General features: G+C 38.8%; 1 protein-coding gene and 2 pseudogenes across 2 annotated transcripts; 2 read left to right on the top strand and 1 right to left on the bottom strand.

Annotated features, from left to right (window-relative positions):
- The first annotated feature begins 10,697 nt into the window (after nt 1–10,697).
- On the top strand, nt 10,698–11,694 carry LOC148720852 (uncharacterized; annotated as a pseudogene).
- A 178-nt stretch (nt 11,695–11,872) lies between these two features.
- Nucleotides 11,873–17,072, top strand: LOC148720851 (uncharacterized; annotated as a pseudogene). The gene is made up of 4 exons (XR_015992980.1): nt 11,873–13,700; nt 14,035–14,531; nt 14,837–15,115; nt 15,603–17,072. The product of XR_015992980.1 is annotated as an uncharacterized LOC148720851 (transcript).
- A 1,158-nt stretch (nt 17,073–18,230) lies between these two features.
- LOC148720850 (putative ATP-dependent DNA helicase Q1) lies at nt 18,231–19,662 on the bottom strand. Its single transcript, XM_088737685.1, has 3 exons — nt 19,626–19,662; nt 18,739–18,964; nt 18,231–18,423 (listed from the first exon to the last, which is right to left on the bottom strand). Exons 1-3 carry the CDS (start codon nt 19,660–19,662, stop codon nt 18,231–18,233), a joined length of 456 nt encoding a protein of 151 aa, XP_088593811.1.
- Nucleotides 19,663–20,168: the final 506 nt, after the last annotated feature.

The following is a 20,168-nucleotide window of genomic DNA, read 5'->3' as shown; positions in this document are numbered from 1 at the left end:
AAAGAAAGACTGTGACACCACAACATGAATATGTATCTCAGAAATTAAATTCATTGAAAAAGTTCTTTCCAATAAGGTTAGCTTAACGTGAAATCCTAATTTTGCAGAGAAAGAGCTTTCTTTGCCAGCAGACAGTTTAAATTGATTTCAAGTCTAGAATAATAATATTGCGGCATTTTGATTGACATGTTTTTGAAATTTCAAAACTAGTAACTTCTCAAAGAAATAGTGTTTTCTGTTTTAACTATTCATATTGCAGAAATTAAATCAAGAAATGAAAGATTGTGACGCCATAGGATGAATATGCATCTTAGAACTTAAATTCATTGTAAAAGTTTATTCCAATAAGCTTGGCTTAACATGAAATCCTAATTTTGCAGTTTTCAATTTCAGTTTATCGATGAAAAGAAAGAGCTTTCTTTGCCAGCAAACAGTTCAAATTGATTTCACGTCTAGAATAATAATTCTGCGGTATTTTGATTGACATGTTTATGAAATTTCAAAACTAGTTAGTCTTCATAGACTCAACCTTTTCTGTTTTATCTTCTTAAATTGTTCACAAAATATCTCCAATGAAATAAAACTCATCCTTACGTTCAACAAAGTACTACTGACAAAGATGAACACTTTGAATCTGCTTTCTATTTGGATGCCATTTCCCAGCACCTTTCGAGTGAAATGTTTTATTACATCAAAATGCAGAAACCGAGAAATCGAAGACCATAGGATGGATGTGCATCTCAGAACCTAACTTCCTTAAAAAAATCAGTTCAATAGGTTTCCTTTACTATCAAAACGTTTTTTTTTAAACCTAAACTCGAAGTTATTGGTATGCAGTGAGAAATACAAACAGTTTGAATTAATTTCACGTCTGGAATGCAATTTTCACGGTATTTTGATTTTCATGTTTATAAGTTTCAAAACTCTTTTGGTCCCTGAAGACTTAATATCTTCTGTTGTAACTTTTCGCAAGATCTTCCGGATAGGAGAACGAACTTGCCTGTCATGAACAAGAAGGCACAAAGAAACAAATTATGGCGCACTTGATTGTAACAGGAAACTGAAAAATATAAAAGATTGCATGTGGATTTCTGCTAAAAGGGGAATAAACGTTCACATTGTTCGCAAGATGATGACTGCAAATACACTCAGCGAATACCAAACGTCAAATCTTCTTACTGACGGCACAGATCAGAAAGTGGGTGTTGTGTCAAATCTAACAAAATTTTGAATTTGTCAGACCTTCATCGATATTGATTGTTAAGAGGCTGTCCGCGTAAGAACCGACCACTCGAATTTCAGCCGATCACAGAATTCCCTCAAATAATTACTGTGAGATATTTGATCTATTCTATCGGCAAAAATTATACTTATTTGGTTCGTAATGCTATTTGATCAAATTTTGGGCGACGAGATGCGAGGGCGGTCAAAAACAAAGAAAAGTGTTTATTTCAGCGTTAATTTTCAGCGTTTCGCTGGAGACTCTAAACACTTACGCATTTGATCAAATAGCATATATCGGACATATGGTATCATTTTACATCTGCTAACTTTGGGGCAAGTTTAGATGAATTTATGGACATCTTCACCTTAACAAAACAACCGTGCTAGTTTTGAGAATAAGCACTGCCTCAAACATTGATTTTGAGCGAGAAATGAAGTAACCACAAATACGCATAAATTAAGTCATACGCACTTTGAACATTGAAAATTAGCAAAGTTCATCGAGCTCCTGTAGCTCGAAAAGACTAGTTGCCAAAAATGTTTTTATTGTTTTCGGCACACCAGCCTTAGTACTAAACATAGACAGTGGTGAGGACTCCAGATCCCGTTATACTTTTGAGAAAAGCGTCTTGGAACAACAGCACACTAGTTCAAATTTGGAAAGTGCTGCTGTATGGTATTTTCAAAACAACGTAATTCTTCATAGTTTGGTCAGAATTTACATATTTGCTACTAATGAAAAGAAGAAATGTAAAATGATACCATATGTCCGATATATGCTATTTGATCACATGCGTAAGTGTTTAAAGCCTCCAGCGAAACGCTGAAAATTAACGCTGAAATAAACACTTTTCTTTGTTTTTGACCGCCCTCTCATCTCGTCGCCAAAAATTTGATCAAATAACATTACGAACCAAATAAATATAATTTTTGCCGATAGAATAGATCAAATATCTCACAGTAAAAATTTGAGGGAATTCTGTGATCGGCCGAAATTCGAGTGGTCGGTTCTTACGCGGACAGCCTCTTAAATGTTTTATTTCGTTAATAGTTGAAAAAACTGTTACTTACCTTCCTTGAAATTCAAGTCGAAGCGGGAGATATCATGATCACAGACACACAGGCTGATCATCAATGCATTAACCAACTGCAAGACTGCCACTCGAAATTTATCCAGAGACTGACTGCAGTGTTCTGACTTGTTAGTCATGCCTTAAGGAATTTTGAAACCCTTGACACACTAAATCCCTATCCTTGGGTTTCACCCACGTGACGAACACCTTAGCAACGGCTATTATCCGCCATCTTGGTGTCCCTCGAGCGTAAACAAACCGTATCTAACGAAGAGTTCATGTGAGAAAGAAGGGATGGTTTTATGCATTGTTGTTGGCTGTTCGAGAAAAAGTGGAAAGCATAAAGACTAAGGATTTTTCGTATAATAATTTAATAATTTTATTATTTCTATAGCGCAAAATTAATTAGATATATGATCTAATGCGCTATACCTAAGATCATTACAAATCAAGGGGAAGAACTGGAGGAACTAGAAGTTGTTGTATTGTTCGAGGCTTGCGGCTGTTGTAGATCCTCGATTTTTTTGGTCGAGCTTTTCTTTGAGCTTCTTAGCCGATGAGAAATCGATGTCTTTAGCCCTCGCATACGGCACTTCATTGACATATGTCGGCAAAATCCATGAGCATTTTACCTGAGTGCAAGCAAGCTTGGGGTGTCACGAAAACTCACATCCCGAAAACTCAGACCTCAGACCCCGAAAACCCAGACCCCTCGAAAATTCAAGAGATAAACTCGACTCACGATCACTCCTGGTAATGCCGCGTGTATTTTGACCTTTTGGGTCTTCATCCAACTGAAGCAGCAAAAACAAGGCCGCAAGTTGCACGTTTCGCAAAATCGTCCGATGGTTGAGTATTAAAACATTTTAGAGTGACACAAGACCTCATTTAGCTTAGATTTCCTCCATTTTTCCCATTAATTTTGAGCTTTTCATTCACAGTTAACTGGATCAAATGCGCTCGCTCCAACACCAAAGTATTAAAATGTGGCGTGATTTTGACGAGCCGAAAGGGACGTTTGTTTACTTTTTTGTACTTCGTCGCACAGATCCTTGTTGTCGCTCTGTTAAAATTCTTAAATATTTCGCGATAATAATGGATACAAACAGAGACTTGGCCCACCAGTCCCAAAACGAAGACAATTTTGCGACCCTTGGGCTAGAGTTCTTAAATGAGGCAGAAAGAGAAAAACAACGGGAAAGAAGACTCGGCATCAGTGCCGTCACGATTCGCTTCACTGAAGAATCACTCTTGATATTGTTGTCCGTCTTTCGCGTCGGATTTGTTGCATTATTCCACCGGTTATGTTATAAAACAATTGGTTCATGCTTTATGCTATGCACTATCGAATTATGGAGCACTTCGGAAGCTTGGAGAACACTTCGAGGGATCTGAGTTTTCGGTGTCTGAGTTTTCGTGACACCCAGTGAGCTTGCCATGAATTCGAGTAGTTGCCTCTAACATAAAATAAAACACTCGCGATATGTGAGCATGACTCAGCCAGTCCAGCTTTGCATCCCAAGCAATGGGCTGACAAAATAGTCCCATCGTTTTCGGAAATGACCCAAATGTTCACTAAAGTATCATTCATATATTGTGAATGCCAAACTCGTGCTCTCACGACATACTTGCCGGCGATTACTTTGCTTACAAATGAGGTTACAAATCCCGACACCATTTGATTAAACGCCTCTAGACTCTTGAACGCCTTGAACTGCTTCTTGGTGTAGAAGCTGGTCTCAAGACCGAGGTAACTCAGCAGTCCGACACTTCCACAGGAGGCAAGCATTTTGGACTGAACTTTTCGGCTGGTATGCTTGCGGGGTCAACCCCGATGACCGAGATCTTTTGCAAACATCTTTCCTTCCAACTCTCTAAGCTTTCGGCATACTCAGAGAGCACTGGGATACCTTAAGATGAATGCCAGATACTTTTATCGCTTTTTTCATTCTGGATATTCATGTAGTTGGCGAAATAATACGGCGATAAAAGAGAGGGCTTCACTATAGAAATCGACTATATATTCATAAATTTGACACCCGAGGGACACCAACATGGCGGACACTAACTTCAGCAAAGCTTGTGACGTCACATGAAACCCAAGAATTGGAGACAAAAAATATCTCACAATCATTTCACAATGACCTCTTGCCAACGCTTGATGAAAAACCCAAATATTATTTTACATTTAAATCTAATAGGTGCGATTGGGGCATCGTGGAAACTTTGAAGATTTATGATGATGATTTAAAAGAAGACCTTTCCAAGATTATCTGGTACACCACGCTACAAAAAGAGCCCAACTGACCATATCGACAAATTATTCTCAATTTTTTATTCCAAATTTAACAAAATTTTAAATTCTCATGTCCCATTAAAAATAGTCTCAGCTCAAAAAAAAAAATCCAAACCGTGGATAACAAAAGGTATAACAGCTTTAGTTTGATTCTAAAAAAATGGTATGTAGTCGGTAATATTAATAAATACAGAGCCGTATACAGGAACAAAAACTCCTCACTCATACGGACAAGTGAACGATAGTTACATCTTGAACATTTTACATATAACAAGAGGAAATAATGGGACTCATTATCATCTCCTTCCTACATTTGAAAAAAATATGTTAAGTCTGAATGCTTTTGTTATGAACTACTGAAATACGAAGTATTTAGGAAACCGAGGAGAGATTTCTCACTTATCAAACTTTTTGAAAGATTAAGAGGAAACCATGGAGAACAAAAACACGAAAGGGGAAACAAAGTGAGATTTAGAACTTTTGAAGACGATCGACAAGCTAGAAGTACAAACCATACCGCCCGTGGATTTAAACTTGTCTTTCTGGGGTTCATTCGCTCTTTTCGATGACAAATCGGCGAAGATTATGAACCCTCAAGCTTAGGTTTCCGTGTTTCAAGTATCGAGAGGTATTTCAATATTTTTTCGCCTGCTATAAGTAGATTCTTGAATTATTTCTATCGGAAAAGTAGTTTAAAATTAGTTTGGCTCTGTATGCATATGATCAACTTATAACACCGTGGAAGTCTGTTTGTACAGCATTTACTCACTCGTCCGTTTTTATCAGAAATCTGACATCTCACTCGTTCGATTTCCGATACAACAAATTCGTGCGTCAAACTTTCCATGAAGTAGTTTATAAAACGACTGACTGTACTTGGGAATTCATTATGTGTAAGAAATTTACCTGTGTAACTGTGCCGTTAGGAGTATTTCTCTATAGGACACCTTACAATCTTTATCTTTTAAAATATTGCAAACTGAATAATATTAATGTGCACGCTTTAAGATTCTTTCGAATTATTTGACTTTTAAAAAACTGTTCTCCGATACGACTATGAGCGCGGCACCAATAGGAAAACAAGCCAGTATCCTTGCCGCACTAGGTGGTATAAAAATTAACATACTCAATGTGATTGTTTTCCAACGTAGTCATAACAATTCATGAGAACAAAGGTTGACTGACATCAGCCACGGCGAAATGGAAACGGGAAAAGCAATAACACATAATTAATTCAAAGCAGGAAGAAAACTTTCGATTGATAAAGTATATTTCGAATACAGTTCATCGTTATGATGTTTCTAAAGCACGTTCTCTTATTTCACGAAGCATCTCCGATTTTCTCCGATTCTACAATTGTTCCGGGAAGGGGAGAGTGTTCGATTGAGTGTTATTTTCGGTTTTATCACTTTTTTTTTATTCTACACCGTTGTTTATAATTCTGCGATTTTTCAAATAGACTTCAAAATTTCAGTAATAAGTCTCCAATTTCGAATCTTCGATGTCACAGAATACCCGATAAACACCCACAGAACAAAGGATAGAGGATCAGATCGGAATAGGTATCGGAAGATTATATATCAATTTACTTCTATTTTTAAAAAGGCGGGCTTGCTAATTCCTAATTCCACGCTGCTCAAAGACAACAAGGGACCCGTTCGTGGCAAGTTCGCGTCCAAAACAGCAAGAAATAGACTCAACCAAGGAAAATCCATACAACTCACAAAGAATAAGTTTTTAGAAATATAGTGCAACCGTCCATAGGGCAAGTGATCATCAGAATAGTCCAAAAAAATCACGAGGGCATGAACAACACTGGCAGCCATCATGGCGCGCAGCGTTAATTTTGCAAAGAATCTCTTCGACAACCTGCTCAGTTTTGTTTTGCTTTTAGGGAAAATAAATGTCACTCACCTATCTTGAAAATCAAGTCAAAACGGGAAATATCGTAATGATAGGCATACCACCTGACTATCTTATTGATTCATGGATCTCAGATTCTACGATTAAGTATCCTTGTCTGCGATTCAGAACAGTAATTTGTGTGTAGTCTTCGCCGGGTTGTATGATTTTTCTCTCGCTTTTACTATTCCTCTATTCTGCTAATGTAGCTAGCAAATTTATGATTTCGCCTGCAGACCCTTATCATGATAATTTTGCACTTCAACTGAATCTCCGATCGTACAAACTCGAAAATTTTCCTACAACGAGGATTCGCCGGAGAGAAGTCAGATCGCTGAATGTATCCGGGTTCAATTTCTATTTTCACTGAAGCATTTCATGATTTGGCGCTTGGCGCTTAATACTAATCTAACCTACCTTGAAAATCAAGTTAAGACGGCGAACACGGTTATGGCAGACGCGCTGGCAGATTTTACAAAATCAGTGGAACTCTTAAACCCGAAAGTGCTCTCTGTGTTGTGGATGCACGACAGTGTTTTAAAGCCCCAGTTAAAAATACAGCTTCTGAAACAAAAAGTCCATTGTTTTAAAAAAAAAGTGGCCTGATGGTCACGAGACAGATACGCCTTAGCAACGTAAATAAATTAGTTGCTAAGATCCTTGTGTTATGCGCAGAGGTTTCTGGGATTGCCACGGGGAAAACATTTCAGGTGGTAGAGCGCCGGACTGTTGTGCGGGAGGTCGCGAGTTCAAATCCGGCCGGACCAACATTCAGGGTCTTTAAATAACTGAGAAGAAAGTGCTGCTTTGTAATAATATCTGCAAATGGTTAGACTTTCTAGTCTTCTCGGATAGGGACGATAAACGGAGGTCCCGTCTCACAAGCCCTTGTATGTGATCAAAAAAAAAAATTGTGGGACGTTAAAGAACCCACACACTGTTCGGAAAGAGTAGGGCACGTAGTGCCCGGTGTTGTGGTCTATCTTTGTGTAGTGTCTCTCAAATTAATGCGCCTTTAAATACTGTATAGAAAGGGCGCAATATAAATAAGAAATTCATTCCTTCATTCAGGTTGCTAAGAGGGGATAATTTTGACTTTGGAGAGAGATTAACACTTTTTGCCGCTATTTCATCAGAAATGGATTAAGGCAATTTACAACGATAATTGATGCAGGTAATATTTTGCTTCTCTTCAAAGAAACATTAAATGCTGGCTCTGAGTGCACTTGAACGAAGTTATTGGTAACCTTCTCTAAAGGAGGCAGACAGACAAGCGTGCTTCTTGTTGTGTTTGAATAGAAAAATAGACTATAGAAGTACCAACTCAACTAGTTTAATGGCGGGAAGTAACGAAGGTACAAAGTAAACACTACACGCACGAGGAGAGTCACGTGCTTAGCATTACGTCATAACATTCCTCACTTCCTTAGGAAAAAAAAAGTATCAACGAACACTAAATAAGGAAATGTCAGAGTTCCTTTAAACAGTCCACAGTTCCCAAAGGAACTTGTTCAATTAGGCTCTTAGGCGGTCTTCTGTCACGAACTGGGTGGCGTCTCTTTGGACAAACAGTCTGGTTACGTCGATCAGACTTCTTGCACGAAACGGATGTTTTTTGATTTTCTAGATCCCTTAGTTGTTCTGGAGCTGGTTCCGCCTCCGTGACACGTGGTTGACTGTGGTTGGGTGTTCACTATGCGAAGGAAAGTGTCCTGCTGTGGTGACTGGCATTCTAGTTGGCGAGTATGCTGCAAAAGACTGAGGCACATTTACTTCCCAGTCCTCAAGTTGTTCCTGTCTATGGGGTTGAATCTTCGTTCCTGAGAGGTCTGTTAACTGATCGATGTATCGTTTCCAAAATAACTCCTTCACCTGTACACGATAAGTCACAGGTCCTAACTTTGCAACTGCCACTCCCTTGACCCAAGGATCTTGGCTCTTCCTGCAGTCTTGCACCAAGACTGGATCTCCTACACCAAGTTGTCTCTTGGGCGCAGTAGGCTGTAACTTGGAGGGTTTAGATACCTTCTTTCGGAGATCTGGACGTAAAAGATCTAGGCGTGTCCGTAGTCTTCGATTCATCGGCAATTCAGCGAGCGTACATCTTGTTGCCGAGTGCGGTGTAGTGCGATAGCTTAATAAGAATGAACAAATCTTCTGTGACATGGTACCAGGCTCACTTTTAGCATAAAGGCACTGGACGAGACTTGAAATACTGAGGTGTAGCATTCTCTTTCATTTTGAGCTCCGCTGTGGATCCAGTAATGGTACCTAATTTACCATCAAACAACTTGGGGTACTGTTGAACTATGTCTTCTAACTTGGGTTTTGGTTAGTTAGCTTGTCGAACAGCATTAATGCGGTGCCAGTTCAACTTAATCTCGGACAACCAATCCCTTCCCATGAGAGGAGCACCTTTCCCTTTAGTGACCCTATCCCGGCAGCCCCTGCATTTCATAGATGTAATTACACCTATGACTTCCGCCGGCTCGAAATAATATTGCGTTACTTCCGATTTCCTCCAAATTTGGTGTGTAGAATGTTGAAATATCAAACCAATTATTCACCAAGTTTGGTGAGGTACCCTTGAATATAAGTTACACAACGTTCATTTGAAAGTTCACGGTTCACCCTCGGACAATTTCGGACACGCGCGCGATCCTTGCCTGTGCCGAAAATGGTTTTGGAGAAGATATCTTGTAGCGAAAACACCGCTGAAGCGATGGGAAGTGTAGAAGAAACTAATCTGAACCGGCAGTGAGAAAATGAGACCTTCAGATCAAGGTGAGAGGTCAATAAATCCGGTCAGCATTAGATAACATAGGGTGAAGTAGACCAAAGGAGGATTAGTCGGGTATCCCATTAGCCCTTACGCGTTATTGTCGATGAGGTGTCACATTGCATCGAGTTCGAGTGCACGCGCTGGAAAGTTGACTAAATTTTAAACGGCTGTTTGTCCTTATTCAGGAGCACGGAAGGGGATTTGGACGGTTTTATATATTCTTGTAACAGTTAAGTTGACTTTAGTACTTGAACTTGCTCTTCTCTAAATGGAAAAAAAAAAACGCCTACATTATGAGTGGTATGCACGACTGAGTGGCTTTGTTTATGCGCTTTACTTTAACGCTTGATCGACATTTGCCTGTTGTGCTATTATTGGTTGGTACTTAAGCATATTATTCCGCCTGGTGGTGCCTGAATAATGGCACTTTTCAATATTAGCGAAGGTCCCCTTAAGTCCCCAAATTTTGTAGGAATATGTGGCCGTTGAAAATTGCTTAAATTGGCGCCAAAATTTTGACGTCTTTCCTCGACTGGTGTATCACCCGGCCCGCTTTTTGATCGATCAATAGCCTTTGCTACCTATATTAAATGCCCCTTTTAGTACATCTGTGTAAAGGTTTGCTCCTGAATTAAGGTTAGTATCTTGTGATGGAAAGTTTTCTTTATTTCTTTTGGTAACTCGAGTCGCTTGCCACTTCTTCAGAAGACTGGCTTTTCACGGCGATTTTTCCTTTCGTCGGGTAGCAACTGCAATTACAATTTGAGACTTAAGTCTAGCCAGGGCATTTCTGGGATGTTGTTTTCTCCTTCATATTCGTCATATGGTCGAATATCCGAAGCGGCAAGAGACCGATTTTCGACGCAATCGAAGTCGAAGATTATAAACACTAAACGTCTTCGATCTTTGCTTTCATCCTCTAGCTGTTTGGGTAAATTGAAAGAATATCACATTGAGAAGCTGGAAGTCTCGGACAACAAGCCAAATTGGAAAGTTTGATGTAAGTCTGACTATCCAAATCCAAGCAGTTGACATATAAATTAGTGACGAACGCGAGAGCACTTCACTGTTGATCTCAACTACCTCCATCTCGACTGAGGGATTACGTGACTAGAGCGAATTGATAATATAGTTTGAAGCGTGGAATTGTGGGATACCTGACTAATCCTCCTTTAAGTAGGGTCGGCATCATCCTCGGAGATCCAGGGGCTGAGTTGATTTCAAGTTAGGGCATGAAGAGCCCCTGGGGACATTGTCTTACCAGACTAGTTCCAAACAGTCGCAGTCGTTCTGCCATCTGATTGGTGCCAGAAAATCTTTGTGTTTTTCTGCCCAATCAGAGTGAAGTATGCTTCAGAGTCCTTTCGTGTGTCTTAACACGGAAAAATTCATGTAGGTCAGTTGCTCGCCATGATTGTTTGGGCCATGCGACGAAGCTTCGCTCGAGGTGAAAAGTTTCAGTCTCAGCAAACAATGTAAGAGAAATCGACCAGGTATTGACCGCGAAAATCTTACCGGAAATTATGCTGAATATTTCGCAGGTATCACAAGGGAACGTGCTTAAAAGTTTGCGAGGTTCGTATAAAGCGTAATGGTTGCAGGCGTAATATGTTGCATTAAACATTAGACGAGAGGTAAGCCTAAATCTCTCTAGATTTCTCGTAGAATTTGTTTGGACTGAAACTTTGCCAATCCCGCAAAGTTATTTCGTCGCACGGGCCATGCAGGTATGTCGAGCAACTGGCTCTCACGCTTACGTAGCTTTCTGTGCGCGCCAAAATATCTCCTTTGGCTAGTTGGTTAGGTAAGGTTCAGGGTTATTTACGATAATGAATAATTCGAGTGAAAATGTTTCAGACCGTTGTCGAGTATGCTCTTTCGTTTTCATCAACATTAAGAGAAAAAGAAATCTTAATGGCGAGTTTTTGAAAATATTTGAGGAAGTTTTTAGTCAAAAGGTTCTACCAGACGATGGTCTTCCTCGTGCAGTTTGCGACACTTGTCACTATAGAATTGAAACTTCATGGAAACGGAATTATAAGCATAAGTCTTCAGCTGTCATCCCTGCCGAAGCATCTCTGAAGAGGACACATCCCCTCTCTCCACTAAGATCGAGTCAAGAGGACGAGCAAACGGCCTCCAAATTCAACAAAAAGTAGGGCTTTCGAATCCCATTCGAAAATTTGCCAATAAGGCCTAAGCCACCATCCTTGGTAGTGTCAGATACCAACAAAGAGGCATCGGTAAAAATTTCCCATGAGCAGAGTACCCAAACAAGAAAATCAAATTGTTGCTGTTTCCAAGTTTCTACTAAAGGAACATTTGTCGAGGTATGCACAGATGCGATACAACCTATGTTGAACAAAAAGAAAAGCTAAGCATGGAAACTTTTGTTTATTAGATGTGGGTAGATGACCCTGTACTAAGCTGACATTTTACAAAGTGTGTCATTATAGTACCTCAATAAATAGCCAGATATAAAACAGTTGCCACTACTATACAATAATCTGTGTTTTCAATAGAAAATGAGAGAAATAGCTAATACAAATGTAGACATGCCCCAACATCAAAATGCAGCCCTGAAAACTTGATAAAAACCTAATACCAGCCCTGCCTACAGCCATGTACAGTTCCAATAAGATTTATGGTTAATTTCCTTTTTGAATGTTGCCTTAAATAATGTATTTAATAACCTTACCTGTCTTTCACATTCAGATTATTGTTCATTACCCCCAAAAAGACATTTCAAAGGAACTGCCAACAAATTTGCAAAGCTTGGGAATTGCTCTTTGCAAGGCTAAGACCACATCAGCTTTTGCTTCAGCAGCTTTTAAATCCAAACAGTTGTGCAAGGCACTGATCAACTGCTCTTGCTTGGAGTTGGACAAGGAATGCAAGAAAATTACTAGGGGTAAAAAGTCAGTATTAAAATGTAATTCTCTAGAAGATCTGAAGAAACTTAAATGGTCTAATCTAATGAAAGAGTGGAAAAGGGAGGCGCCTATTCTATACAAGGTTATAAGGGCAATTGCAGTGTCATCCCAGTATTCCCAGAAGAGAATGCAATCACATAAGCCTATAATCGGATCTGCTGGTGCAATGCTATTGAAGGCAAGAAATGCGCAAATGTCTACTGTTCATCATCTTGTTGGTCTTTCTCTCTTCCTTGGTCGTACAAGAAAAAGGGTTTGTTTGAGGACATTTATTCCATACTTTCCTCATTGCATGATTGCCATTGTTAAATTTGAAAGCAAAATTGTTTTGTTTACAATAAATTATTCTTATCCTAGCAATGTGAAGGATGATTATCACATGCTGGAACTTAAAATCTTGCTAAGTTTAAAATATGGCTTAAGTGTAGGTTCAAAATTATCTCATTCATCGATGGAGAGCATCTCAGCTAGTCATTGCTAGTCAGCTAGTCAGAGCATTTCAGCTAGTCAGCATCTCACCAGTGTCACTGCGAGGTGGCAGACTCCAAAAAGAATGGCATGCCTTTGTCACCGCCTGGAAATCAATCAGGCACACAATTTGGACTCATTTCCAATCATTTAGGGTTTCAGTCAACTTCAGAAGCTAGGCATGTGCGTGAGTAGGAAGAGCACTGATAGAAAGATCAAAGAGGCTGCACAATACTACCAGAAGAAAGTCAAGTCATGGAAAGTTTCCATAGAAATGGCAAGAAACAAACCAACCTCAGAGTCCTCAGTTTCATCTCAAAATTAACAACAGGTGCAGTTTTAACTAGATTATAAATAAATACCTTTTTAATAAATAATACTATTTGATTGCTATGTACATGAATTATTCTTACCAGTATTTTAATTAAAATTAATAGAGAAAACATTTCTGAATCAAGGTTTTGCAAAATAGTCCCTTGTATTTAAATTGCTTGAATAAACTCAAAAAAGTTGAAGAGTTCATAATCATGCTTGAACAATTAAGAATTTTATGGCAAAAAAATTATGAGTAATGCTCATAGTGCCAAAAATTCCTTTTCTCTGCACAACGTCCTTATTTAGCGATCAACAGCAGGTGCACATACTTAAGTTGTTGTTGTTGGTTTTTTTTTGTTAATAAATTAACAACTGTGTGTGATTTAGTCACTGTCTCTTTGGGACCATTTTGCAAGATCTAGTTCTTTCAAGTGTCATGGGGCATTTACTTTGTGGTCCATGTTATTCATCAACAAACAATGTTTTCAGGTTAGAAGTTTCAACCAAGGTTTAACATCCATTTCTTTTGACTCTTAACCCTATAATTATTTGTGAATTAGGCAAAATCAGTTGAAAATAAAATGAGTGTAAAAGGTAATGGTATATGTCCTCCATGCAGGGTTCAGCTGTTTCTCAGACTCATTTAACTATTCCTTATGAACAGAGAGTGACCATGAATGGCCCTCAAGATCAAGTTTATTTCAGTGGTGAGTAGAAAAAAAATGTTAATGATGTTCTCAGACACACATCATAACATTACTTCAAACAATGTCACTGATGCAGATGAGACTTGAACATGACATATTAAAAATTAGATGCCCCTTCCCAGTTAAACTAACTATGACACAAATAGGGAAATTCTGCTCTCTCATTGATACACCATTGCATGTCACCTTTACTGAACTTACTTGTTGCTATCTACTTCCACAATATATTTTCTCAGGCTAACTTGTACTTTATCTACAATCTCTGAAAAGCATGTCACATCTAGAATACATTACAACTTTCTTATTGGAAGTTTTTTTTTTGTTATTATATTAGTTGATCCTAGCAGTGCTTCATCAGTACCAGAGTACACTGATAGCTGCAGTGAATTCATCAGAAATATCACTATCTGAGGCAGAAGAAGGGGAAACAGTCATGATGGAAAACCTGGAGATAACTTCAGACAGCGGCAGTGATGTTCACATTGATTATGGATTAAATGGAGACAACCTTGACTGGCAGAGAACGCCATCCATCTATTCTTCACACATGGGCACTGAGTCTATCCATTGGTTTAATGTGCTCTGTTACAAGAACAGAGTTAGCTGCTGGGATTTGGATGATAGTACTTGCCAATAAGACCTGTCCTGGATTTACCTAATTAAAGCTTCCTTCCCTCACTCGAGGAACATTCAAATCTACGTGCAGACTACATTATTTTGGTGTTGCGTATTCTGGTTAAACACTGCAACTACTTTAAACAGTTTTCAAGACTTGTTCAAGGTCATATCCCTCACCAATTCAGCAAGGAGATGAGAAAAGAAACTCACGTAGTAAGTCATAAGAATATTAGTTACAAACAAGTTCATCCATAAATGAAATGAACAAAACTGCCAGAAGTCCATTGTTGATCAACAACGATTAAAGGGAGTTACTGCATTACATGATTCTATCACTCACTGTTTAGGAGTAATAATTTAAGACTTTCAATGTTCTTGATGTTAAAATACATATTAAAAGTTGCATTTTAACTATGAAACAATCAAATAGTTCTCGTATCATTTCTCATTATTGCTTTCTGGTATTGCTATACACTGTTTAAATTTATTTACCAAGCAGTTTTTTTATTATTCAACAGATGCACCTTGGCCTCCTTGAGAAGAATGAAAACAAAAGCCATGAAATGCTTGAAATCTTACAGCACTGCAACGTGGAATACGTGCCAAAGACCAAAGAGACCAATACAGATAACCACTACAAGATCCTCCACAAAGTCGCATTTGGTGGTGACCATTTAACAGTTGAACATGGTATTAGTGCCACTGCAGCAGTTTCTGACTCAGACACCCCTTTTGAAAGGCTTGAAGGACTTATCTTGAAGCATGAGGACTTTCATTGTGAAATGAATGTGCTCCAGGTTGGTTTTTATTGCAGTAACCTTTTCCAGCTTTATTATTAAATCCTGGTGAAAAACTTGCAGAGATATTACTTTCTGCAAGAGCTACTATTAGGGAACATATTACAATAACAACCAAACTGGAGGTGAATAGTCACCAGGCCATGAAGTGGCTCAGTAAATATCCAGTAAATTGTTTAGTATGTACCACAAATATACCAAAAAAAGAGGTGTATTTGTCTATACTGAAAAATAGTCAGAAATAAAACTCTTGACATGAGATTTTGTCTCATCAGCTGCTAAGTCAATAGTACTTGCTATTCACTTCTGAACTAGCCAGCTGTAAACAGTCAAATATTATTTTGCTGCTGCAAATCAAATTTCTGCCACCCAACCTATAGACTTGGTGCTGTTTGTTTATCATGCTGTACAGATTCTGAAATAATTCTGGTCATAAGTAACAAAACATGTAATTCTAGAATGTAATTAACTTTTTTGTCATTTTTAGATGATTTTTGATTATATGTACAAGTCACATAGTGCAGGAGACCCATGCACATTGTTTCACCTTAAATGTAAACTGGACAGAAAAGATGTTGATGAGAAGGTGAACAAATCTTATCATGGATGTGAGTCATTCTTTAGTACAGTTCTAGATGGGTATGTGGTTTATGCCACCATTGAGTATTTTGGAATGACAACTACAGATGGAACTCCTTCCAAAAATGCCCCAGGTCCAGAGGGCTCTTTCCTGTTTGAGAAAGTAGGAGAAATGGTAGACAAGTTTGTACTTCTACATGTCCAGCCAGAAGAATTGCTGTTAGAAGATGCATTACAGAGTCAAGATAACCAGTGTCAGCCAAGGTACAAATGCAGGTATCCAACATGACTGCGAGAAAGTATATATCCATGAAAAGAGGCGTGATAACCATGAATTCAATGTTCATGGAATCAGAATTCAAGAGCAAAGTCTAGACAGGAGCCCACCAAATCCAGCAAAGGAGGATGGCATATTCAACTACTCCCACAACATTCTTAAGACAGGACTTTTCTGAGAGACTTCCAGGATTCAGTAAAAGAAGATGGTAGAACAAGAGTACATTTGGAAGTTCCTGATGCTGATGTTTAAAGTGTGTGGGAAGACAAAATATGCCTTGGCTGCCATATGTCTGCATGCCCAGCTCAATGCACTTCTGACACCCAGAGCTGCTCATTCCCTTAGATGGAATCGCACCATTAACCTGAAAGGTGGTATAGGGAGAAATCTAGCAATGGATCAAGTGATGGAACACAATATCAAGGAAACAAAAGAGCTTATGTATGCACATGGAGCCAACTTAAATTTCAGTTCTGCCCAAATCTATAGCAGGGCATCAACTCTAATCATAGAAACTATTTGTAATTTTGATTGTGAAATTGATTTGCAGAAGCAGTCTTCTAAACACAAGAGGAGAAAAGATGAAGACATTTTTTGAGGTTGTTACAACTTTGCAACAAGTGAATGCTTTGAAGGAAATTCCAGGGAATAGGAACACACCAGGGAATAGGAACACTTCCCAAAGACCCAATTTCAGCTCTAGATTTTAAGGATCTTAGTATCTAGATAAACAAACATAAGAAAACCTGGGTCAATCCATACCAGGATTGAACTACCTTTGAAATGGACCTTGACCTGGTGCCCAGCACTACTAAGGAAACTCAGTAAGGGAGCTGGAGGCAGTTGCTGGAAATGGTTCAGGAGATACATTTAAATGATGTGCAACATGCCCAGCTCCCACTGCTGCAATTTAAAGACCAAATCTATGGGCAACCTTACTCAACTTTATACCAATGGCTCCTTTAGGAGTCGTCAAGTTAGAAAAGGCATTACATGCATATGCTTTTGAAGCATATGCATGTGATGCCTAGAAAACAACAACTTGCATCATACAAGAATGTTCTGAAACTCCTGAGAGACTAATACATGTTTTAAAGTAACTATCTTTGTTTGGGAATGTTTTTAACAAATAATCCTACAGTAACTAAAATTACATGTGTAAACTTTCCTGTATCTTAAAGTAAAATCCTACTTATCTGGTAATAATTATTGTAGATCGTCAAATACTCTTTTGAGACAAACAAAAATCTTGATGGCATGGTCAGCATTCCATACATAAAGTGCCTCTAAAATACTTTCCACAGAATTAAGTTTATCACAATCATCAATTGTTTCATTTAAAAGACTGTCTGAGAAACAAGTGAGTTGGTCAACACTAGAATACAGGCAGTGCAGATTTGACTGTTGAAATTCCTGTCTCATTTCTTCCTGACATTCCTTGAGCAGGCTCCTAAGTTCTTCTTTCTCACCTTCTGTTACATCTCATACATGTAGGTTTGATGTTGGTTCTGTTACCTTGGACATGAGGGAAGTCATGCTTTCTGTGTTCCCTTGACATTCTGTCTCTCCACACTGACAGTCATTTTCACAAATGTCACAACATAAGTGTTTTGGAATCACTTCCCTGTTTTCACCAATGTCATCATAAAAAGTAAGAATGTTTTCCCTTCGACAAGTTGTACACTTAACAAAATCTAGCATCTCTGGTTCACAAAGTCAAAGTTGATGACCATGAAAGAGAAGTAATGCCTCAGAATTTGCCCCATCCCTACCTACCCTACCAAATGTCTGCACATATGCTTCAATAGTGTTTGGAGGACTGTAATTAATAACCCAGTGCAAACCTTTCATATCCACTCCCATACCAAGAGCACTGGTTGCAATAATGATTCGAACACTGCCATGTGGTTATTTCAAAGATGATATGACATGCTGCTGGATTTTTAATGTTGTTCCACTGGGATACATTGCAATCATCCTATTTGCTGATTTTTTCAGGGAACTTGTGGGCCAGTAGGCTTTATCTTGTAGGGTGTTAATGAAAAAGTTAAAAAGTTCTCCACAAGTCTGATAATTTCTGACATAAATCAAAGTTCTTGGACATTCAACCCCTTTTGTGCTAACCTCCTGAGCCAACCAAGAAAAGTTACGAACAATGTCACTTGTTACCTTTTTAACAATCAATTTCACATTCTTCCTATTTGGGCTGACAATGATTTGAATACCTTGTCTGAAACTAAAGAGCTCCATGATTTTCTTTCAGGTGGCTGTTGTAGCAGTTGCAGTCAGGGCCAATAGTGGAACTTCTTGTGGCAGAAGAGACCTTATTTCTCCAACAAGGCCACACCACTTATGAAAAGGATCTTTCTTTTTATTGGTATTTTCACCCCTGACAAGGAAAAGGTTGGCAGCAGGGTCAGGAAATGGAGATGGCTTAGCCTGTGTTTCTTGCCTGTAGAATTTACCACAATATAGTTATGTAAATCAGCCTAACTGCTTCACACACACCAAATACTCTTTCCATTCAAAATGTTGTTGATTTCAGTCAGATTTTTTTTTTTCAGAGAAGGTAGATTTTAAAAAAAGCATGTGTCAGTAACATTTGTTTGCATACTTGTCACAGACTACCTCTCTACCAACACAAATAAGTTTTGTAGTTTTTCACTTCTGTGCAAATCTTCAGCTTCAAACATTTTAATCTGTTCATTAGAATGGCCTAAACTATTTAATATGCGTTGTCTGTTTAACTCGGGGTTAATATACTTACCAATGAACAGCAGTATGAACTTCATCACAAACTACAGCAACAGTATTCTTTTGATAAAACGATTTCCAAAACATTGCCATGAACTTTTCATCTCCAATCAAAGACTCTGGGCTTCCATACAATAAAGCAACCCCGCCCTTTCCATCCAATATTTCTTGGTCTTTGGTTTTATTTTCCCCAGTGAAAGCAGCATCAATTCCCAATAATCTGAGGTATTTAACTTGGTCTTCAACAATCGACAAATGAGGTGAAATGACAATGACCAAGGGACTTGAAGAGAATCCGTAGCCTTTAGAGCTCAAGAATTTAAACACTCTAGGCAGCAGTTGAAAGATTAACCTCTTTCCAAACCCCGTCGGTAACTGTCCGAAAACATCTCTCCTTCCCACAATGTTCTCGATAATAAGTTTTTCTTCCGATTTTAATTCGCTAACCGGAAACACAGCTAAGCTTTCTTTACGCGCTTGCTGGAGGTCGTCCACGAAATTAACGTTGTCTGCAACATTGGCCATATTGTGAAAGACTCTACAAAGTGAGAAGATTAGATTTTGGCGCGCACAAAAAGCTACGTAAGCGCGAGATCTAGAGCCAGTTGCTCGACATACCTGCGTGGCCCGTGCGACGAAATAACTTCGCGGGATTGGCAAAGTTTCAGTCCAAACAAATTCTACGAGAAATCTAGAGAGATTTAGGCTTACATCTCGTCTAATGTTTAAAGCAACATATTTAACGCCTGCAACCATTACGCTTTATACGAACCTCGCAAACTTTTGAACACGTTCCCTTGTGATACCTGCGAAGTATTCAACATAATTTCCGGTAAGATTTTCGCGGTCAATACCTGATCGATTTCTCTTACATTGTTTGCTGAGACTGAAACTTTTCACCTCGAGCGAAGCTTCGTCGCATGGCCCAAACAAACATGGCGAGCAACTGACCTTCCATCCTCGGAGACCCAGGGGCTGAGTCGATTTCAAGTTAGGGCACGAAGAGCCCCTGGGGACATTGTCTTACAAGACTAGTTCCAAACGGTCGCACTCGTTCTGCCATCTGATTGGTGCCAGAAAATCTTTGTGTTTTTCTGCCCAATCAGAGTGAAGTGTGCTTTAGAGTCCTTTCGTGTGTTTTAACACGGACATATACTAGTAGCTCAGTTGTTCGCTATGTTTGTCTGGACCTTGCGACGGAGATTTGCTTGAGGTGAAAAGTTTCAGTCTCAGCACACAATGTAAGAGAAGTCGATCAGATTGTCCGCGAAAATCTTACCGGAAATTATACTGAATACTTTCGCAGGTATCACTAGAGAACGTGTTTTAAAGTTTGCGAGGTTTGTATAAAACACGATGATTGCAGTCATTGATATGTCGCTTTAAACGTTAAAGGAGATTTAAGCTTAAATCTTTCTAGATTTTTTGCATAATTTGCTGTGA

This window comes from Stylophora pistillata, chromosome 11 (assembly GCF_964205215.1).
Source record: "Stylophora pistillata chromosome 11, jaStyPist1.2, whole genome shotgun sequence".
Lineage (NCBI taxonomy): Eukaryota > Metazoa > Cnidaria > Anthozoa > Scleractinia > Pocilloporidae > Stylophora > Stylophora pistillata.
Note: the sequence above shows the minus strand (reverse complement) of the source record. Positions and strands in the feature narration are given on the sequence as shown.